This window comes from Chaetodon auriga, chromosome 16 (genome assembly GCF_051107435.1).
Source record: "Chaetodon auriga isolate fChaAug3 chromosome 16, fChaAug3.hap1, whole genome shotgun sequence".
NCBI classification, from domain to species: domain Eukaryota; kingdom Metazoa; phylum Chordata; class Actinopteri; order Chaetodontiformes; family Chaetodontidae; genus Chaetodon; species Chaetodon auriga.
This window is the reverse complement of record NC_135089.1, coordinates 4553705-4577435: the sequence shown is the minus strand read 5'-3', so window position 1 is coordinate 4577435 and position 23731 is coordinate 4553705. Positions and strand designations below refer to the sequence as shown.

At 44.5% G+C, this 23731-nt stretch overlaps 1 protein-coding gene across 3 annotated transcripts; it reads left to right on the top strand.

The window, feature by feature from the left end:
* The first annotated feature begins 441 nt into the window (after positions 1-441).
* On the top strand, positions 442-23240 carry mpp3a (MAGUK p55 scaffold protein 3a). Of its 3 annotated transcripts, XM_076752059.1 has the most exons (20): positions 442-648; positions 9849-9915; positions 10032-10150; positions 10854-10931; positions 11313-11393; positions 11566-11703; positions 11809-11890; positions 13842-13927; positions 14412-14486; positions 14605-14801; positions 16020-16084; positions 17000-17020; positions 18015-18056; positions 19421-19486; positions 20164-20319; positions 20481-20561; positions 20649-20742; positions 20828-20936; positions 21184-21312; positions 22551-23240. In XM_076752059.1, the coding sequence occupies exons 2-20, from the start codon at positions 9879-9881 to the stop codon at positions 22728-22730; spliced, it is 1836 nt and encodes a 611-aa protein (XP_076608174.1). In that variant the 5' UTR covers positions 442-648; positions 9849-9878; the 3' UTR covers positions 22731-23240. The 3 variants fall into 3 exon arrangements, with proteins under 3 accessions (XP_076608174.1, XP_076608175.1, XP_076608176.1); XM_076752060.1 differs by lacking the exon at positions 19421-19486; XM_076752061.1 differs by lacking the exons at positions 18015-18056; positions 19421-19486.
* The last annotated feature ends 491 nt before the right edge of the window (positions 23241-23731 follow it).

Sequence of the window (23731 nt, the reverse complement as noted above, 5' to 3'; positions counted from 1 at the left end):
AACCTGATTTATATAAATGTGAGCTACACCCTCCAAAATGACCTGACAGTTAAATCAACACCTCTCTAAAATAGTTTCAACTTCATGAAAGTAGAGTTTACTGCAGGGCTGTTGTATTAGACTGAATTAGTTTCAGTTACAGGTGTAAATAATGAGTATATTTTCATTCATAGTATCACATTTATGTTTTTGTTTTGTTGTACTAAGCCAACAAGGAGGTACGTTGTCAGATCTTGCTCTTGTCTTTGTTGGAAAATCTTATTGTGCAGTAGACCGACTATTATTATTATTATTATTATTATTATTATGTGTGCAAACTGGGGTTGCGGCATCTCACAGGCAGTAAAATACAAAGCTCCTACAGCACTCTTCATCCACTGATGCTGTGGCCAGAGGGAGCATCGGGGATGTAAAGGGAGGAGGCTGGTTAGGGGAGGGGCTGAAAGAGGCAGAGAGAGAGGAGAGGGGAAGAGGCGGACACTCAGCGGCAGCAGGTTTGTGAGAGCAGCTGCCAGAGGAGGAGGAGGAGGAGGAAGAAGAAGGAAGGAGGAGGAGGAGGAGGAATCAGAGCGAGAGAAACAGTGTGGCTGCAGTCAGGAGGGACACAAACACTGAGAGGGAGAGGAGGAGATACAGAGAGAGGAGAAGGTGAGAAGGGAGATCCGCTCTTTTCTGTCCACGTTTGTCTGTTTTTAGAGCCTTTCTGCTTTCAGAGTGCGACGTGTTGTGTTCACAACAGAGCATCCAGTGTCTGTTTTCCTTTTCTTCCTCCGCCTGCCAGCTGACGGCGTGCTGTATGTGGAGAGAGCAGAGCAGCGTAGCACTGCAGAGTGATGCAGAGAGATGGAGGAGAGAGAAAGAGGGAGGGAGGGAGGGATGGAGGGCCGGTATTATGCTCTACAGACAGACACGAGGAAGTAAGAACAGAGAGGAAGAGGAGGGGAAATGGGGAGAAATAAACATCTGCCTGGGCTTTGCTGTGTAGCAGTGAGGGGGTGGGTGTATGGGGACTGAGGAGGGGGTGTAGCGTTTGAGTGACAGTGTGCAGGAGTGTGTCAGCTGTCAACATCATAGTTTCCCTCCATGTTGGAGATGATATAAGTTTCTGTCTGACCACACCCTCTGCTCGCCCATATGAGATGAGATTATATGACGGCTGGTTTTGTGGTTGCGGCGGTGTGAGGGTGTGAGTCTGGGTGTGTGTGTGTGTGTGTGTGTGTGTGTGTGTGTGTGTGTGTGTATGTGTGCGAGTGTGTGTGAAAGGCATGTTGGATGCTGGCCAAACATGCTTAGTGTTGCCTCCCATTACTGTCAGGGCAGTGGATTAGCTGTGTGTGAGCGTTCATTCTCGAGGCAGGCGAGGAGTCGAGCCAAGGCGCTCAATCACGTCCTGACCGAGATGCTGTCACTGTCAGGACGTCTGCATGGATGTATGCTGTCTGCCGGCGTGTGTGTTTATTTGCCTGTGTTGTGTCAGTACGCGAAGAACACGTGAAAAATGCCGTAGTGCAAAAGGCTGCAGTGCTAAACACTCATCCAGCCTTCTGCTCCTGGCATTGCTCAAATTCCTCACTTCCATCATTTGGTGACTGATACAGAAATAACACCCTCCACCATATTGCAGAAGGATGTAGCTCAGAATGAGGGTGAATGGTCCTGAAGGAGGGACAGGAGCAGGGTCGACTCCCGTCATCTGGCAGACTGAAACAGTCAACCCTCCGAAAGGCTTTCTGTTTAGAACAGCTTGACCGAGCATTTGTTGTTGTGGCGTCTCCATGCCAAGGCATTTTCACAGCGCTGTGGACAATACATTTTCATTAAGAGCCGTTATGTTTGAGAGGGTGTTCCTCGTGCTCCCTATACCCTCACAGGCATCACGATAAGCACTCCAGATGGCAAATTTTGTGTGTAGACATACATGGAGAGATGAGACATATTCTAGCAGAACATAAACAAGGGGGACTGTCCTCCCGGGACGAACAGCAGCATCAGTCGTTATAGCAAGTGGCTCCAAAGAACATATGTTTATATGTGACCTATAGAGGCCAGGAGAAAAGAGGAAGTGAGGCAAAGGTATTATTGAGCAAAACATTGGAGTAACGTAGGAAGCTGCTGTTTGATGGACGTTCTCTCACAGTTGTTCTCTAACCTTAAATTCATGTTAGACATCTGAAGATTTTCATTCATCCAGGTCATGGTACTTTGAGCTTCTGAACAACTGAAGAAACCTTTTGGATGAGAGGTGAAACGTCTTCTAGAACCACAAACAAGCAAACTGTTGAAGCAAATGGCAAAGATCAGATCAGAAAATGCTGCGTTGTTGTTGAGACGTATTTGGTTGTTTAATTTTGAGGATGCATTGAATCAATGGGAAGCAGCTCTACAGCACGATGGAAGCACAGCGTGGAAGGAATCAGTGCTGAGGATGATCCTGACTTCCATTTCAGTTTCCAGACGATAGAACGAAGGTGTATCTTAAGAGATAAACACACTTAATGGCTGTCTGTGTTTGGTATACGTTGTGCAAGCCCCTTTCTTTCCTCAAAAGGTTCTCAGACCTGAATCACAAAGTTGGTTGATTGGCAGTGTCTTCACAAACTGATTGTTTTTTGGCTTGCCACCACTGTGGCTAAGGTCTGGTTAAGGTTGGTCAAATAAAACAGCTCTGTCGAGGTAAGGAGAGGACTACCTATAACCTTGAGGAGGGTACATTAGTGAACTTGACCCTCTTTTTGGTTTATACATCCCAACCTCTTCCCCAAAAGGTCATCAATACTTCTCTCTTGGTTCCTAAACACAAACATCTCAGTAAATTTGCTCGCTAGTCTTTGTGGTGAGACCTTTTTTATGTCTGTGCCGACTGTATGTCCCAAAAAAATAAAAGCAGTAGCAGAACCAGATGTTATGTCACACTATTAAGGACACAAAAGTGGATGTTTTTTAGGTTGTTTGGTCAAGTTTGTGTTCATTCTACTGCCACTTGGAGTGGCAGAAGCTGGATGTCTCAGCCCTTTTTTTTTTTTTTAGCAATTTCACCCTTTATACAATCGTTTTACCTTAAAACGATTGTATAAACTGTTAATCCATTAATTGCAGATGTCTACTTCAGTCATGTATTTATTACAGGACATTTTTTGTTACATTCTGACGTTGTGTTGAATATAAAATGGATCAATTCATAAAGAAATAATCTACAGATTAATCAGTGATGAAAAGCCCGCCGTGTTGCGAGTCCTCAACCAACCTCATACCCACACACTGGTGGGTATTATAACCTTGCTCAGCTTCAGCACAGCAGTGGCTGCTCTGCAGTGTCTTCACAAGCTCTTAATGGCTGAGGTCTTAGAGGATGAGGGACTCTGGGAGACCCGATGAAACTCTTGGCACCGCGTTGACCGCCGCGAGGGCCAGCCGATGCCACGCTGAACCTGCTGATGTCACACCACCTCCAGGGCTCGTGACTGAAAGCAGGAGAATAAAGCGCTTCTGCACGAGCTTGTGTGACAAAGAAAAAGATGAATCAGGGATAAAAAGCCTGAATAGAGACATGAGGGGAAAGAAAAGGGAGAGTAGGAGCAGAGAGACAGGATGTGTGAGTATGTTGGTCGTGTATTCGTGTGAGTTGAGTGCATATTTGAGTCCAAACTATACTTACCTATTTCTGAATGAGTGTATCAGGTGTGGAGGAACAACACAGAGAACTCCATTCAGTGTTATTTTGGTTTACATATCCCTTATTTAACACAGGATCATGTTATTAATGCGGTGACAGCGGTCGTAACGGCTGATCCGTCTGCGTTTTAGCTAAATGTGTCTACATGAACGTCGTATGACGAAGGCTGTTATCTGGTCAGCTGACTAATGAGCTTTTTCTGTGACCTCACTGGGGCTCCATCATGTTTGTGTGATCTGCAGCTAAGCTCTTAACTAGATTTGAACTGAAAATGTCATTTTTACTGGGACGAGATGCAAAAAGTGTGATGTCTGAGGCTATTTCTGGATCAGTGACGTCGGGCGATCTGATGTTTGTAGTAGTGTTTTTGCAGTGATGTGAGACAGATAGCAGGGACGTGGTGCTTTCTGGAGGCTACACTGACTGATTCCTACTGGTTTTCTGAAAGCCACAAGTCGTGTAAGAGAAAGAGCGTATAAATATTACAAATTTTGACCGTACACCTCAGTGAACATTTCTTTAAAGCAGATGCCAGAGTTGATTCTTAACGGGATTCAGGCTTTTCTTTCACTGTTAACAAAAACATTGCTAATGAGACTTGAGTACTTGACTTAATAGTCATTATCTATCAGTAGAGTCATGTTAATACTTTTCTGGAGTACACACAACTTACCCACATTTAAAATCTAAATACACACTTGGCAACCATGACCTCAGTACTGATATGTACTATAAGAGACAAGTACAAATTTAGCATCGTTCTCCCATAACACTGTGGGATTCAGTGTGGACAATTAAAAAACACATCATTGTATCACATTAAATGTTCATCTATGTAGAAGACATTTAGCCTCTTGGGGCAATAGCCAATGTCTGGGGACTTTTTGGTGTACCCAGTGGACATCCAGGTGATGTATAATAGATATCTGGGTCAACATTTCCTCGTCTGTGCGCTGTCATTGTTTATAGTCTGATTAGAAATTTGACTTTCAAACTAGAAGAGTCAACATTTCAGGTAATCTCTACAAACAGTTATCTGCATACAAATACAGACACATTTTAAATGAGAATTGCCAAACCTTGGCCTTTGACCACCAATATCTAATCAGTTCATCCCTGCACGTATGTGCAGAATTGAACAAATTCCCTCAAGGAGTTCCTGAGATATCACGATCATAAGAATGGGACAGACGGACGGACAGACAGACAACACAAAAACGTAAATTTGCATTGCTGACCAATTGCAAATCATCTTGAAAGTGCTGATCTTTATGGAAACAGATGACCAGAGAGTCCAAAATGAAGTAAAACCTCATTCCAGCTGTGTTGTACCATCTAATTTTAGACAACCCTGCTCTGCCAGACCTAAAACTACGAAACAGCTCATACAGGCATACACAAACAAACAACACTACCTCAGTCCGTCCCCCTCATCGTTTGATCCTAACCCCCCAATGAGTGCCAATTAGCGTCACTCCCACAATGCCTCTCTCTGATGACCTCACCACGTCAGTGTAAGAGCAGCTCAGCGGATGATGTCATTCTTCCAGTTGTTCAGCTGCTGCAGAGGGAGATGTAACGCAACACACGCGTTTGATTGTTTAAAAGCTGCAATTTCTAAGCGCATCCACATCCAGTTAATTATTCAGGAGAACACAATTTGGCTGCAGATTTTATCTAATCTAACATTAATGAACTTATTTTTCTTTCTTCGGTGGCTTTTGTTTTGTTCAGGCTGATTTTCACAGCGTCGGTGGTGGAAAAAACAAAGGAGCTGATGATGTAAAGAGTGATGACAGTGATGAAGAGAGTCTTCATCAAAGGGAAGCATGTTACATGTTGGAAGCCTTTGAAGCAGTCCACAGGGCCCCAGCTAAAAAATTTATCATTTTTGGAAAATACTGTGTGTGTGAAGTCAAACCCAGAGTCAGATTTGATGGTCCTCCAGTCAGACACCTCGTCCTCATAGTCAGGCATTCGTATGTCTTAACCCTTTAGTTCCACTTTAATTCTGAATAGACAAATTTATTCCTAAAATTACGAGAAAGCTGCTTGGTCTCAATTGTCTCCTGAAAAAGGAAAAGCTGTCACTGTTTTGTGTAAAATGTCCCCATAAACCACCAAATTCAGATGCTTGATTATCCAGTCAATGCATTCTTCAGTTTTTGAATTATAGATTAGAGATATAGAATCATTGTGTGTGTGTGTGTGTGTGTGTGTGTGTGTGTGTGTGTGTGTGTGTAATGTGATGCTGTGTACATTAAAGTATATTACTGGATTCAGTCAGTTAAGCAACAGGCTACAACTTCTTTTGGTCTACATCTTTTAAGATTTTGGTAAATTGGCACCATTAGAAATATACCGAATTAGCTATTAGCAGTTTCTCTTTGCTATGTACCTGCAGATGTCCAGACAACTGGAATCAAAATGTAAAACTCAAATGAATTAAAGTCAGCTACAGCTCACATATCCATCCATCCTTTCCAAGTCTTTTCCAAGTCTCATGAACACCTTAGCTTATTGAGCTAAGTGACCAAACACTCGCCGGGAAAAGTGCTTATTAGCTTTGAGCTGCAGCACATTAAACAGTTTGTAAATGTACCTGCAGTGTCACTTTATAATTTCAGTTGGAGTGAATCAATCCACTCACACCATGTCTTTATTAAAAATCTACACTTTAAGTCTTTATTTGCCCGTTCAATCAGTCACGAGATGAATGGGAGGAAACTTTTAACAGGTTTCTTTGCTGAAGGTTGTTGGTGGCATCAGTGAAACGAACCATCAGTGAAAAGTGAATATTGATGTACAGATTAAAGCTCGACATCGTTCCCAGAGACTCTGTATGGACAACGTTTTTCCCGTCTTCTCTGAGTTAAATTTAATGAGGTTATATGGAGAAAATCCCTGCTGACACGCTGGAGAATAAAGCGATTGTCTCGTGTGTGTTGATCCCACTGATTCTCCTGACAGAACAAAAAGAGGAAGAAGTGCTGCCTTCCTCCTTCATCCTCTCCTCATCCCTCTTTATGGCTCTGTAATAACCCCTCTGTTCATTATTCATGAGCTCATTGCCGTCTCTGTCTGTCTCAGCTAATCATCCGTATTATGTACCATCAAAGCACAAGGATACTTTTAGAAATGCTTTAGGAGGATGAGAAAATCGCAAGCTTGCAGTGTAGAAACATTAAACTTCAGGCTGACATGCTGTTCGGCGTTTCTCATAAACAAGCTTACAGAAAAGATGCAGTCTGTATTTCAACAATACTGTGTGTGGTTTGTCTGTGTTAGTGATGGCAGTAAAACCTGAAAACACGATTTGTCATTCCAGCATTACATATGTGCAAAGTGGCGTCAAACTACTGACGAGTTCAAGTCTGTTTTATTTCAATGAACAACAGCACAAATGAGGTCAAACTTAATTTGCAGGTTTAGCAGTTTGTTCATGTTGCATTCAGGGACGCTTCACTTGCTGCACTACGTAGGGATGCTGATGTTTTTAGGGTAGAGAGACTAAGAATGCAATTCTGTATCACAGATTTTATGTCATGATATGGTTCCGTGTTGGATGCACATTGAATGGACAATATAGGATTTGTGAATGGATCATAAAAATGTGCATAATGAGAGTCCACAGCATGCTGGAGGCTGCACAGGGCTGTTTTTTGGGCTAAACGCTAATGCAGCATGCTAACATGCTGATGTTTACTAATGTTTACCATGTTTACCCACTTAGTTTGGTGTGTTAGCATGCTAATAATTGCTAGTCAGCGCTAAAAGCACAGTGATATGAATATAAGTTTTGTAGTTGCCATGTTTGAAAGAACTCCTGCTTTCCTGCCACTCATCTTGATGGACTGTTGATAATAATATCTTCTCTATCCTGCATTTCTAATCCCACACCTGCTGTGCCTCACCTGTCCTCTAGAGGCCAATGCAGACTTTGCTTCTCCTCTGTACCACCTGACCAAATCACCTCCCTGCACACGTTAGCTCCTCGGTGAACTGGATGTTCTGTCAGTTGTTTCCAGTATTGTTCCTGTTCGGGCCATCTGCCTTGGCCGTCTGGTCTGGTCCTGTTGACTAAGTAAAAAACTGCTTTTACACACCTGTTTCTCCAGTTTGCATATTACTCTGTAGCTTGCAATATCAGTGGCTAGCATGCTATTCTTCAGCGTTACACTGGTGCATTTTTTCCTCTTCTATGTCTTCAGATAGTGAAAAAGTCATCTTAATAATTGTGCCTCTGAAAGGCTCGTTGGTTGTTAGCTTCACTGTCTCTTTTTCTAACAAACAGTTTGAAATATTAATGCAGGAATGTCTTAAATCAAACATTACAAAATGAGGAACCAACCACACACTGAATTACTACAAAAGAGCGTGTACAAATAACAGCTGCTATAAACCCTACAGTTTCTGCATGAAGCAGTACTCCACAAAATGATGCATCATCATGGCAGGCCTCCATGAGGTGGTGGACGCTGTCACACTAACAGCCCTGTGCTGAATACATCCGTTAAAATGCTTATGTTTATTTAACACATGCAGAGCAGACAGGTGAAGCTCTTGGGCCTCTGCCTCTTTTCTAAACAGCCATATTTCACCAGAGTAAATACGGCTGATGATGTACGATTACATAAAGCAGCGCGGAGGTGTCACATCCTTAAAAAACGATCTTAAACGAGCCCTTTATGTGTGATAGAAAATAGAGAATTTCAGAATAACAGATAGCATTTAATGTCACTCATATAAAAATGTTAATACTCTTTATTGGGCTGTTCCGGCTTTGTGATGCTTTCTGCTCGTCATCGGACCAAAGTGATATGATGGAGTCTGTGGTTTATGTTATTGACTTGAGTTTCCAGTGGGAGGAAGTATGGAGAGTATTGAGTGGAGTGACAGGGATATTGATCGGTAGGGGCTGCGATAGGCCGGCAGTCTGTGCAGAACTTCAGCCGACTGTATCTTTGAGTCACTCAGGGATCTGCCAGTATATGAATACAGATATGCAGAAACTTACTGTACAGTTTATACTGCAGATACTCTCTTAGCATGTTCTTTAGTCCATTACTGAGGAATGATTTTCTTCAATTGTAATACAAGGACATTTAAATCCCTTTCAGTACAATCGAGTGGTTTATGTTATTACCAATAATGATATGTATTCTTAGCTATGCTAGCAGCGTGGCTCTAGAGATGGTAATAGCTCAACTGTTGGATGGACTGCAATAAAATTTTGTACAGATATTCATGTTTCTCAAAGGATGAATCCTAATGACTTTCATGATCTTGTGAATTTAGTTTATGAGCAAATACCTGCATAACTTCAGCTTCAGCTTTTTGTTGTGTTTAACACTAACTAGCAAAGGTTAGCATGCTAAACTAAGATGCTGGGCATGGTAAACAGTGTTAGCATTGCTAGCATGCTAGTTCACTTGACCTACTGGACTTGCACTGGAAATGTATGGGAAAAGTGGACATGCTTTTTACACTTAAACACAACATGCTACGTAGTTATTTCAGTTTATATATAAATTATTCTCCTCCAACAGAAAAAGGGCGTGAATGTTTTATGTGAAGCTTCATGCCGTCGAGCAAAGTGGGCAAATTTACGACACAACTCACGCTGTATGCTATACAGTCGCATGTGAGATGGAAAACTTCCTACAGATTAATGAGTTGTCAGTCAGACTTGTGTGGCTCAGTGTTTTATTTCAGACCGGTTTGTGCCAGATTTTCCCACTCTCTTCCTCTTATCTTACACACAAAGCTTGTAGGAGGGTGTGGTGAGAGTCCGTGTGATTAATAGTTCCAGCAGTGACTGTTTATCTAACTAGTACAGCTCTATAATACAAGTAGATGTACGTGTACACACCTACGCGTTCGCAGATGAAGCAATTGCACTGCAAAATGGGAAATGCAGCCTGGACTTATGGAATGAAGCCTACAAGGAGATGATTTACGGCCATAATTACCGCACATGGGTCTCCAGATGCCTTTATATCAGCCGTGCACGCTCACACAAACACAAAAACACCATTACCCTTCTCTTTTTATGTTATTTGCGAGGAGTGCAAATCTTTTTTTATCCTCCCAGACAGAGAAATCTCTCAGAAAGCAACAGTCAGCATCTGTATGGAGATTATAATTAATCTCTTTCTCCTCCTCCTCCTCCCAGGTTCGCCCCCACCCCTCACCTCACCGACCCATGAAAGAAGCCATGCCGGTCCTCACAGCAGGAGCAGGTGAGATGAGTTGGCACAGACGCTCAACGCTTACTGTCCACGCTGCTTGAGACGTGCTGTGCTCCATCTGTTCATGTTAATATACACGAGGGTCTTCTCACTCCCCTCCTCTGCAGGGCTGCACGAAACGTTGGCCCTGCTGACCTCTCAGCTGCGTCCTGATGCCAATCACAAAGAGGACATGGTCTTCCTCAAAGATGTCTTCAGTGAGAGGAGCCTGGGATACCTCATGAAGGTGAGGTTGTTGCTCCATGAGTAACATCATTATTTACACATAGTTTTATATGCAGCCGTGTGCCTTTTTAATGTGAGTATGCAGCTTTAGAAAATGCACACGAAACTATAAACATAAGTCATGTTAGACATTAAAGGAGATGACGGAGAACTCAGTGTATTCATGCACGGTGCAGGCCATTTTGGGTGGAAGTAATTTGATTACCTTGACCAAGGAGGCACATTTATTTATTTCCTTTTTGTTCATGGCCATTACAAGTTGCAAAGATTGCGTATTAGCAGAGATGCACACTTTTTCTGTACATATACAACAAGAGTTTTTAAGCAGTATCATTTCTGATCTGCTCTAAAGCTGCTCCATGGAGCATTTTTTAATGTGTGTGTTCCCACTTTGTCTCTTGTACGAGCGTGCTCATGCACACATACTGTATGTGCACGCTATCCATTGATCTATAGATCAGCAAGAAACGTAGCAATGCACCAACAAAGGCAGGGAAGAAGAGATTAAGTTATAACAGGCGTAAACAATGCAGGATTCAAAGGATGAATTGGTTCTGAGGGAGTGAAATGCATTCATTTGTTAGACCTAAAGGATTCACGAGAAAACTCCTGAGGGCACCTTTAACCTTCAGCTTTTTCCAAGCAGTGATAAATGTGTGTGTAATGTAATATTATGTAAGAAACTCCACGTGTTTGTGTTACAGATTCATGAGAAGTTGAGACAGTACGAGAGACAGAGTCCAACACCCGTCCTCCACAGTGCCTCTTCTCTGGCAGAGGATGTAAGTTCATCACACACACACATAATCCTCCCACGCACACACCCTAAATTACTTTTCCACTTGGGCACAGCAGTCAGTCACAATGAGTTAGCTCCTGCAGAGAAGCAACGCAGGTATCAAAAGTGAATTTTAATGTTCTCAAAGTGCTGAATCATTCCGATGCTCATCTAATGAAACTCCATATCCTGCTGCTCTCTCACTCACACCAGTCATCAGTGGGGGGAACTGCTGACCTCAGCTGCTTGCTACTTAGCTTCCCCCATGTGCCCGTCTGTGTATCTGTCTGCATTTATTCTATGGTGAACCGCAGCGTGCATTACCGACACGCCCGGGTTCACACCAGGTCAGGGCTCACGGTTCATGTGTGTGCTGCGGTCGTAGGTGGCGGAGGAGCTGCAGAGCGGACCGATGAGCACCGAGGAGAAGGAGCTGCTGCACCTGCTGACGTCACCGCATCTCAAGGTAGACACTCAGGAGGAGATGGAGCACAGGCGTACATTTCCTGTCACACGTTTTATTTGCCCTGACATCAGACGGTAACTTCATCTGCGAGGCTGTTACAGATGCTGGCAGACGTCAGGCAGCTCAGCGTCAGCAGTGTGATCAGCAGCACGTCTGTTTTCTGTCCCATCAGGCCGTTCTCTCTGTGCACGACACCGTGGCTCAGAAGAACTTTGACCCCGTGCTGCCGCCGCTGCCGGACGACTTCGAGGACGAGCTGGAGGAAGAGTCGGTGAAGATTGTCAGGCTGGTGAAGAACAAGGAGCCTCTGGTGAGTTGCGATGGAGGAGAGCGGAGAGGAGAACAGGGAGGAGAACAGGGAGCGAGACCTTTGCTCTCATTTGTTAATGATCATATTCTTCCGTCTGTGCTCCAGGGAGCCACCATCAGGCGGGACGACGCCACCGGGGCGGTGATCGTGGCTCGGATCATGAGAGGAGGTGCAGCTGACCGAAGTGGTAAATTATTATTCCTCTTTTTGACACTCTGGGCTCTCTGTACCTCAGCCTGAGGGCTGGAACACAGACACCACAGAGTGAACCGGTCTAAAGCTGTTTGATTGAACTGCAGACATGTTTTTAGAAAATCCTGAGGCTGAACTGACCCTTCGTGAGCCTCCATCATCTCTCTCTTGCACAGGAAGTGTGGTGCAACAACGTAATGGTGGAGAAAGAAACATCATATGTCTTCACTTAAAGTCGAAGACAACCAAAATACACAGCGTGCGTGTATGTTGTCATGAGAGTCCAAGATCAAAAAGCAGTATAATTAAGTGTATTAGCAGTATAATTTAAGTACACTTTTACTTTTTGTGCTTAATTTAAAGTATGTTTGCCTTAAACTTTTCAAAAGTGTTCTTCTAAATAGATGCCATTAAGTTCTACTTCAACGTATTAAAAACAAATATACTAATACTGCAATACTTTGAGTGGTATTTCAAAGTACTTATAAAGTGTACTTTATCATAAGTGTTTAATAAATTACACTTAAGTGTACTTTTAAAAGTATACTTTTAATAGTAATAAAGTGTTCTTATGAAAAGTGTTCTTCTTGTAATACAGTATTAGCATGCTTAATTATTTTAAGTATATTTAAGAATATTTCCAACACACTGGTGATATAATACAATACCTGCAAAAACTTCAGTAATTGTACTGCAGGTGTGTTTTGAATGCTCATGAATCCTGATTTTCACTGGTGTACTTCAGTAATTTAGCAGCTATTTACACTTCAAGTATACTCAAATATTGCTCAAGTGGTACTGAAGGACTACTTGAGTACACTTAAGTATACTTGAAGGCGACAAACTGTGTACTTTCTGCAAAAAGTATAATTGAAGTATAATATTTGCTCAGCTGGAGTATCACATGCTCTCCACATAATTCTACTGGAGAATATACGAGTCAGTTTACAGTTTATCAATTGAATCGATCAGTTTGTGCTGCTCACAGCTCGTGCACATGCAGCCTGTGACCAGGTGTCATGAGTAGATATTGATTAGTGTTTGGGGTCAATGGCAGAATGTTAAAATATGAGGTTTTGGGACATTTTTGGTGTTTAGTTAAAGAAATGGGACAGACTCATGGATGACAAGCAGAAAAAAGTTCCCCCACATGGACGACAGCCAGGACGTTGCAGTAATGTAGCACAGCCCTCAGGACGCCGCAGGAGGCTCCTGAGCTTCACAGCTGTGAAACGGTTTTCACACCAAAAAGTATGTGTGTACAGTACGCACGCGCTAACAAGTCAAAACCTGATTCTCTGATCGCAGTCAGATCAAAGCCACAGTGAGAGCGAGATGCAGCAGGAGGAGATAAATGATGGGATGGTGTGCTTGATGCTGAAACCCGACCCTCACCACGAGTCCCCAGAGAACCAATCACACAGCATATAGACCCCGATCCTTTCATGGGTGTTACCATGGAAATATCCGCCACATGCAGGTGTTACCTGGCATTAGAAACATGCATGCTGGGAGAGTAAACCGATCAGCGCTCATACCCATTAATCATTTATGTCTTCTTCCCTTTTCTCGCTGTGTAAAGTGATGGAAAGCGCTGCCGTTGGCGAGGAGTCTGAAGCTGTGGAGACATTTCAGGATGAGCCTCAGGTCTCTTTATATGTCTGCTGAAAGCATACAGTAAACACGTATGGACGCGCACAGTGTGTCTGCGATGTGCCGCCCTGTCCTGAGGGAGTATTGATCTGACTTCTCTCAGCCTTTGATTTCATTGTTGTGGCTGCAGCTAAACAGATCAGAGCTGAGGAGCGGCGGCCCGTATCTGACAATGATACCGATGCTAAGATGTGACTGATAAACCCCAAACACTCAGGAAGCTGAATGAAGACTCTTTGTGCTGCCGTTGATGCGCTCGGTCTGCGTCCTCATAAGGTCTCTCCTCCTCGCAGGTCTGGTCCACGTCGGAGATGAACTCAGGGAGGTGAACGGAGTCTCTGTGATCCACAAGAGGCCTGATGAGATCAGTCAGCTGCTGGTGAGACTGTCAGCTTTAATTTCTGCTTTGATTTCAGTGTGTAAAGAAATGCCGGTACTGATAAGCAGTACAGAAGTGCTCAAAAAGACGACTGAAGACTGGGTACAGGAATTTATTTACCGATTATGATTTATAATTAAATGTTTTTACAATTTAGCCTAGAATTTGCACTTTTAAGCAGTTTTATATCCAAAATACTTGTGTAATGAATGTAATTACAGGTTAGCAGGATAGAAGCCCTTTCATATCCTGTTCATGCAATCAATGTATTTGTACGCAGTGTTTTTATCACCATTAACACTTCACGCTAACGTCTTACATCAGATCTGTACTTTGTGTTACGAGGTAATATTTTCAGCTGTTCCCTTAAAAGTGGAATCCACCTTAAATCCACTTCAGGGTGCCTTTAAGTATATTTGTCTTTAATCCGAGGCTGCAGACACAATCTTGTCTCCCCTGCTTCCTCTGTCTATTTGTGATCTAGTCCCAGTCCCAGGGCTCCATCACTCTAAAGATAATCCCTGCCATTAAAGAAGAGGACCGCCTGAAGGAGAGCAAGGTGAGACGAAGCACGAGTGACTGAGCGAGCGAGCTGAAACTGAGAGGAAACGCTCGTCTGCTTTTTCATCTGTGGCATTTAATACGTCGAAAATGGTGCTTTCTGTTTTGGATTGCAGGTGTACATGAGAGCCTTGTTTGACTACATCCCATTGGAGGACAAGGCGACGCCCTGCCAAGAGGCGGGACTTCCCTTTAAGCGGGGCGACATCCTCCAGGTCGTGACCCAAGACGACCCCACGTGGTGGCAGGCCAAGCGTGTGGGAGACAGCAACCTGCGGGCCGGACTCGTCCCGTCCAAGCAGTTCCAGGAGAGGTGAGGAGCACGCAGCAGGAGGCGAGGGTCACATGACGCGTCCGTAGACTTTAAATGAACAACCTGTGTGGAAACTCATCAGCGGCAGGCGTGTGCGGCTCACCCGCTCAGTGCTGACATTTATTTTATCCAGCCATTTGTAATCTGTCAAATCCGCATTCATGTGTTCCACTTTGAGGGGTCAACTATGATTAGATGGAGCATCAAAGCAGCGTGGAAAAAATAAATTGAAACACAGCCTTGAATAGGCGCATGCTGATAGTGTTAGTGTCATAATCTGTCAGTAAGATGATCTCAGCGGGCCGGGAGATCTCTGCCAAACACTGCAGCGTCTGTTGGATTAATGACCACAGCTTAAACGCAGAGAAAGACACAGGTCAGAGGGCGTCCAGGCTCTGAAGAGCTTCAGTATGGTGTTTTATAGGTTAAATAAATGCTTAAGATGAAATAACACATTTCTGCTGATGCCGAGCTTTCGGTTGAAACAATGATGAAGGAGAAAAATGTCTTTGAATGCAACAAAATAGCATGAGCTCACATACTGTGATGAACGGAGCCTCTGTCTGAAGGAACTTTGGATATTTCTTGTTAGAAATTAAAACAACCACAAAGACGTGCAAACTAAGGACAGAGAAAATAACAACAAAAAGACACAAACCAACCACAAAGAGATGCAAAGCTAGCACAAAAAGACATAAAATGACCAAAAAGAGAAGGAAAACAACCACAAAGACGTGCAAAATAAGGACAGAGAAAACAACAGAGACGCAAAATGACCTCAAAGAGACAAAAAAGTGAAGGAAAACAACTACAAAGAGACATAAAGCTGACACAGAGATACACAAAACTACCACAAAGAGGCACAAAATGACCATGAAGATTCCCAAATGACCCAAAAAGAGACCAAAGATGCACAAAAGTATAATGGAGAGATGTATAGCAACCAAAAACGGATGAAGAACATCCACAAAGAGATGCAAAATGACTGAAAATGGAGGCATCATGTCTCAGTAGTGTCTCCTGGGGTCTGGCTGTCCTCCTCATGTGTAGCAGAGGCCTTTGACATGTTGCAGCTCGGCGGCTCGTTGTCTTGTGAACTGTTGATGTGTTGTTTGTTCCTCTCTCACCTCTCGGACACTTCCTGCTCACCTTTTGCTTGCTGTGTTTTTCTGACCTGATGATTCCTGCCTCCGTCTTTCTTTGGGCCCCGTCCTCCAGGCGACTGGCCTACAGGATGAAAATGGGCACGCTCCCGAATCCAAAATCCCCCAAAAAGCCTGTGTGTAAGTTTCTGCTCTCCAGATTCCACTGCATCTGTTTCATAATGAGCGTTCACTACCTGCAGCCTGTCTCGCTCTCAGCTCTCCTCTCTCCGCTGATGTCCTCACTCGCTCTCTTTATGGGACAATAATATCTCCGCTGGATAAATGCAGCAGTGTTTTCACTGACATTTATTGACCTTTCTGGCTGGTAATTGGCATTCTCAGAGGCATTAGCATTCGTTGTCCGTCCTCTCCATGCTGCTACGTAGACATGTTTTAAAGGGGATGAGAGGGAGACGGGGGGGCACAGGGATGGAGGGAGGGATCACAGATATGAATTAATCTCTTTCATGTTTGGTCCATCTGGCCAGCGAGCACTTCAGCTTAAGAAGATCCAGACAGCTTTACGAGCTGCGCCCACTGAGAAACAAAGCCTCAGCAATACACATTACATTCTCACTTTCTCACTCGATACTATGGAGGAGGCGTGTAAACAGACAGGTGAGTGGGTAAAGTGAGCCGCTGCTCTTCGTGGCGCGTAAGCTTCACGCGATCCGATTAGGCCCGAGCCACGGGGAGACAACAAGAGCTTAGCAATATGGCAGCTAGCCCTGCTACGCCACGCAGCAGCGGGCCTGCGGGGACTCTTCTGTCTCCTCCACGCTCCTCCAGCTCTCTGATTAATTCCCCTAAATCCCAGCAGGGGCTTTTTAAATGTGGACCCCCCGCCCCCCCCCTCTCGTCTCATCTGTGACATCACTGACGACAAACCAAAAAAAAAAAAAATTAAAAAAAATCAAATTCTACAAATCCTTCTTTCATAAATTTGCAGATCTCCGTCTTTTATCTGCCGTCTTCAGCAGAGTGATTTGTCCTTTATGTCTCTAACGCTGATGTCTTTGCACTCTGTCTTTCCTTGTTGCATTCGATTATCAGATGACCAAGGATGTGATAAAGGTGGGATTCATCTCCAACACACACACACACAAAGACCACATGACTGAAAATGTTCATGGAGGCCTCAAAGCCTCAGTGTGTATGTGTATGTGTGTATGCATGTGTGTGTGAATGCGTGTGTGTGTGTGTGTGTGTGTTTTAGTGGGGTGTGCATTTGGGATTTCTCCTGCTTCCAGCTTAATTCCTCCCCTCCTGCTGTTAGTGCACTAGACCAGAATAGAGATTCTTTGCCTCGTGTGTGTGTGTGTGTGTGTGTGTGTGTGTGTGTGTGTGTGTGTGTGTGTGTGTGTGTGTGTGTGTTGTGTACCAGGTGATGTGCAGGCAGAACAGCATCCCCGGAGACTTTAGCTCGACCAGGCAGAGGTTGTTAAAGATAACAATAGCTCGTCTTTTCTTTTGCGTCATCCTCAGTCTCTCTTATGTTTTGCTGCAGTTTCAGCTGCTGTTTTCATGTTTTCTCTTGTTTCTGTGCTCTCAGAGCTTTTTTTTCCCCCCACCCCTCATTTGTGCATTTTCTAAAATCAGCGCACATTGTCACACATCAGATTTGAAGAGAGGGCAGAATTTAGACAGACTGAGCAGGAATCGACGTGTTTCTTCTGCTGTGGATTTGTAGGTTTCTGTGTGTGACGCACTTTGTACCTCAGCTGTGCTCCTTTGGGGAGTTCAGGCTTGTTTACACATGTGCGGGGGTCACGAGACTCTGCTCACAGCTGGCTCCTCTCCAGGCGAGGGAGAGCCAGCTTTCTCCTCTCTCCTCTCATCTTTCGTCTCGTAATGTCACCTCTCTCCATCAAGCCTTCGTTAGCGGCCTTCATTTCCTCTTGGCTGCCCCTCCACTCTCGCCTCCTGCTGTCTGCCTGCCTGTCGCCTGCCCTCTCCAGCGCCCGTGGCCCGTCCCCCTCTTTAACTCCTCCACCTCCCCTACTCCTTAACTCTTCCAGGTCTCTTACCCTGTGCTTACCCCCTCTTTTCCCTGCTTGCCTCCCTACAGAGGACTGTGACTGTGAGGGCTATTTCAATGGACAGTACATAGGTGAGAGCGTGCACACCTTTCTCCTTCTCCCTGTCTGCTCTTTGCCTGCTGCAGCCTGGCTGTTCGCTGGTTCCCCGGGTGCTTTTTGGCTGGGGGTCAAATTGATGCTTGTAGGTTTGACCTGTCTGGGGCCGGGGGTTGAGGGATAAGAGGATGGGGATGATGGGGTTAAAGACAGGTGGACGATGGACGAGGGTTCCCGATTTATTTGGGCAAAGGGAAGATGTGTGCAGATTTGTATAAAACGCGAAAGTAAAGTAGAAAAAACGTGTTGGAAGTATCGTCTCGTGCTTCTGCGGGTGCTGCTAACAGACCTGCCTCTTCAGAGACTCTGTTGCATAATTAGAGTTAATAAGTAGTTCAAAGTGTCAGATGTCAGAACAGAAACAAACCTGGACTTGTTTTACTTATGAAACAGAGCTGCTGATTATGACCCTATAATTTACTTCATCCTCACATGGTTAACGGTGTGAAACAGTCACAGTTTGCTTAGGTTAACGCACCAAAACTGCTTGGTTAGGTTTAGGCAAAAAAAGGTTAATAAGGTCATCACTGTTACGTAAGTCCATCCACCCCACCTCCTCCAAATGTGGACTTTCTTGCTCTTTACGTCACCTCACTTCTTCTTTTGCTCCCGTCATATCTACTACAGCCACTAGAGGTCGCTGCCTAACAATAAACGTGAATATGAGTCGTAATGCGTACCTATATGGTCATTTCTCTAGAGAGGACGCTTCTCTCCAGGAAACTTTCCTGTAAATTATTAAAAATTACAAACCTGTAAAATAAAATAACACCATGTATTACCACAGTAAGGGCGACTGTTGGTAGTTGTTGCACTAGTGAGCTTGACCGAATTCAAATGGGGGCGCAGGGAATACGTGATTCCCCTTTATCCTCAACCCCTCTCTAGCCTTCCAGTGACCCTTCCCTCCCTCACCCCTCTTCAGCCCAACCTGACCCCCATTTACTCCCACATCCTGTGAGCTGCTGGAATGATAATAACGGAGTGATCTAAACACAGCTTATCAGCACCTTGTTAAAACACTATCTGTGCTTCCTGTCGTGCATTCTGCTTTGAGCTCTCCATCCCTCCGTCAGTCCCCTCCACCTTGCAGTGTTTGGATCCTCCTAAACCTCCCTCCCTTCCTCCCGCCCACCCTGCATCTAACTAACTGCCCCTGCTGCCGCGCTGTGGCCAGTGCACTGCTTCCCCCTTCCCCAGAACACCCTCCCCGCAACCCCCATGAGGGCCCTGCTGCGTTGGACGCATTGCACACTCAACCACCAGGCACGTTTGCTGCTCGTTCACCCTGTGTGGAGGTGTGAGGCTGGGTTGTGTGATGCTCTAACGCCAGTTATAGTCTCTCCTAAGTGTAAAGCAGTGGCGCCCTCCTGTGGCCAGGTGTTTTCCTGGGAATTTTATTCAGGTACAGTGCCCGGCTCATTCCCTCAGGTACACACCACTGACGGGGTATACAGACAGTCCTGGCCATGGGAGACCCTGATTTGCAGTCACTCTCTGGTACTGACGAGGTGTTTCTCAGGGCCAGGCTGTCCTGTCTGTCCTGCCTCAGCACTGTAGCCTCGTTCAGAGCAGCATGCCTTGTTTGGACCTTAATGTTGGAAAATGATGTGTGTTTTGGGTCACTGAGATCTGTTTTGAACTGCTGAAAGAGTCTTCATCACCGCTAAGATTGAATCCAAAGAATGTTTTGCTTAAAACAGAGTCTGCTTCAGTCTCAGGCTTTCAGGGTTCCACCTGATGTGTTGACTGTCAGCTGCATGTAATCCAGTTTTCAGTTGAAGCATGATCGGATCTAACTTCAGCTAATGTCTCACAAGTACTTACACTTCAGATAAGAGTGAGCTATTCATGTGCACTTTACAAAGGTTTTTAATGCATGATTATGTATGAGTTGGTCTTGAATTTATTGCTCTCTGCACTTTTCTAGTAACTGTCTTTAAATGCACAGAGGTTGTGTCTGCATCATGGAAGTGACGTACTCATGTAAAGTAATGTTGTGTAAATAACTTCTACGACAATCTGACCCAAGACCTGTTTTTTTCTGCTCCCTCTTTCCTCCCATCTCTGACCTTGCTGTAGCTGGTTTACGGAGGAGTTTCCGTCTGAGCCGCAAAGACAGGCAAGGATCCTCCGGAGAGGGCTCCGACCCTGGAGAACCCGACTTCCTGACTTACGAGGAGGTGACCCGCTACCAGCAGAAGCCTCATGAGAGACCCCGTCTGGTGGTCCTGATTGGTGAGACTGAGCCACTGAAAGGTTCAAATCTTCTCCTGTGGTGACAGTGACACCTAGTGGAGCAAACTATGTGTTGCAATATGCCGATGACCCATTTCTTGCAGCTTTTTCAACAGGATGATGCATGTGAGGTTAAGCATCTTCATTTTCTTCTTACAAAGGTTCTCTTGGGGCACGAATCAATGAACTCAAACAGCGGGTGATTGCTGAAAACCCTCATCGCTTTGCAGTGGCTGTACCACGTGAGTCACATTTATACACTCTGTGCTCATCAGTGAACCTTCATTCCCCTTCACATGCAGGTAAATTCCTCTTTTGTGTTGCCACAGACACGACCAGGCCCAAGAAGCCTCATGAGAAGGAGGGCGTGGAGTACCACTTTGTCACCAAACAGCAGTTTGATGCAGACGCTTTAAACAACAAGTACGTTTCCACTGATGCTGCGCTGCTTTTGTGGAAACTTTTATGATTTGCTTTCTGCTGAAGGTAAAGTTTTGTTTTCTTCCAGGTTCATAGAGCACGGGGAGTACAAGGAGAACCAGTACGGCACAAGTATAGAGGCTATCCGCTCTGTACAGGCCAAGAATAAGATGTGTGTGGTGGACGTGCAGCCTGAGGTAGGGGTCATGTAACGACCACTGAGCAGATCTGCTTTAATGTGCATCCAGATTTATCACAATACACTCTGTTAACATGTCACGAGTTAGAGATCCCGCAGGCAGCAGCAGTTTGCATGAGGGCGGCAGTCGCATCAGATCTGCTCACTGCGTGGAGCCTCTGATGCATCACTGCTGACTCTCTCCTATCATGTCTGAGTTTTGACCTCTGTTTGCTCTGTTGTATGTAAACCCTCCACCGCTCCAGGCCCTGAAGAGGCTGCGGACAGCCGAGTTCAAGCCCTACGTAATATTTGTCAAACCTCGAGTTCCCGAGAGCAGACGTCGCCGCAGCGCTGCCACCTCACCAGGAGGGGGAGAGCATGGCCGCATCACAGTGAGTTCAGAGTTTTATCTTTGTACTAATCAGATACTTTATTGGGTATCAGTGGAGGGCAGACTGGGTCAGATGCAGGTTCTCCCATTGAACAACAGTAATAAAACAGAAAAAAGACATATGAAATATCTCAGAAAACATGTAAAAATGTAAGAATTATGTAAAAATATGTACACTGAACATCAATATAAATCAACAAGAAATCATGAAAAAATATGAAATATGTAAATGTAAACCATGTATACTATGCTACAATAAATAGCAACTGTCCATATAGAAATCAAGTAACAGGAATACTATTACTCTACAACTATACTATGCTAATACTATAATACCAATAATAATATATAGTAATATTAAATCGTAATAAGAATACTAGTAGTTGAAGAATAATGCAGTATAACATGCAGATGATAACAGTTGTGTTCCAATTCAGTGGTTTTTAAGGCTTCTTTAAACTTGAAGTACATGCGTTTTTTACAGCTCTAAATACTGGATAATACTTCATGTACCAGTACATATTGAACAGGAGAAACGGAAAAAGTAAATATTAGAAGCGACACACAAACTTTACCGTTTTAGTTACTAACCTCTGGATATGTTGTTAAAAAGCATTTAATGTGTGTGTTCATGTCAAAGTGTTTAACGTCACAGTCGGTAAACTCGTCACCGTTTGTCGTCCAGCTTCACCAAATTTAAAACGTACAAGCTTGAGACGGCAAGCTTGTTGATTTATTTATCAGACGTCTGTTGAAAAACAAATTCCTGCGACGTGAGCACACAAGAGGCAAGTCGCAAATTTATCAGCAATTTGTAAGCAACAGTTCATTTCAGTTTAATTTAGCACTTTATTAATTCAGCTTGGGGAAATTCAATTTTTACACTCTGGTGTTAGTTCATTCACCACACACACACACACACACACACACACACACACACACACACACACACACACACACACACACACACAGGGCCTGCAGACATGCATTAGCGCAGAGCTGTCAGAGTTATGGGGCTGCTACACAGTCGACACTTCGAGCGGTTCAGGTGTTTGGTGACAATTTTACAAGTAGAAACCAAAAGCTGTGAAGCTAAACAGTCTGACCTGTGGAGGATTCAGCCTGCAGGACTCTTGTTCACGGGATGCATCCTTCAGAGGTTTAAACCTGCTCAGTCAGAGTGATTCTGTATATGTTTCTCTCCCTGTGTAAATCATTTCATTTTGCTCTCTGCAACAGGACGAAGACCTCCAGGAGATGCGTCAGTCTGCCATTCAGATTGATCAGCAGTATGGACACCTGGTGGACCGAGTCCTGATCAAGGAGGACTCGGCCAGTGCCTGTGCAGAACTGCGAGGTATCCTGGAGAGGCTGGAGCGAGAGTCTTTCTGGGTGCCTGTCAGCTGGGTGCGGACCTAAACTCAAACCCCTGCTTCCTCCAGAAGAACTTTACAACCCACCCACCCCAAATCCTGCACCAGTCCTCTCCCAGTGAGCTGATCCCCTTCCACCCCAGAAGGCCTGCTGGCCGGCCTGGGAGCCTGCCGGACTTCCTCCATGTGACTGATGCAAGGCTGATCAGACAGCCGTAAACCGAGGCACCAAAGGGAGAGGATGATGTCAGAGGAATACCTCACCGTCTGGGGTGTTGCAGCAGATCGGCGGCTCTCTCGGCTGTTTAAATGCCCAAAAATCGGAGTCTTACTGTCACTTCCTCGAGTCGTATTTATTCAGGTTTTGGTTTTAATTTATTAATGACTTCAAAGACAAGGGACAGATGAAGGTTTGTAGTTAAAGAAGAGCTTCTTTCCTCACGCTGAGGGTGTGGTTTCAGGTTTGGGATCCCGCTCAGAGGATCGCTCAGTCAGTCAGCTTTATTGTGACTCTTGTTGGAGTACCTTTAGTAGCATGTTTTTTGTTTTTTAAGTTTTATTCAACTCAATGCCAATCGCAGAATGCTTCCTGTTAATTGTGACTGCTCATGCATCCTGTACAGCTTAAGAACCAATCGTTAGAGTCAACAGGAGTGATTGTTATATACAAGTGAATGCCATTTTTGCTAAAACCATCATTTCCACACTGACACAAACGAAATTATATCCAAATGGAATGTGAGAATTTTATTTTCTACAAAGCTGTTTGTTTTTAGGAAACGCATGACAACCGATTATTTAATCTCAGATGTACATATTGTAAATGTTACTCCTCGCGTGCCAACGAAAGATCTCGTAGCACTTCAATGCAACCTGTTTACCGTCGATCCCGGGAACCCACGTCCGTTTGTGTGTAGAATAACGCCGTGCACGAAGTTTGTGTGGATGGATGTCACCATGTGTTTACATACACCAACCTGAGCTGCTTCTCTGACGTGCAGGAATGAGTTTTGTACAGTTTCCTCGCACGTATCTGTGCTTCTGACT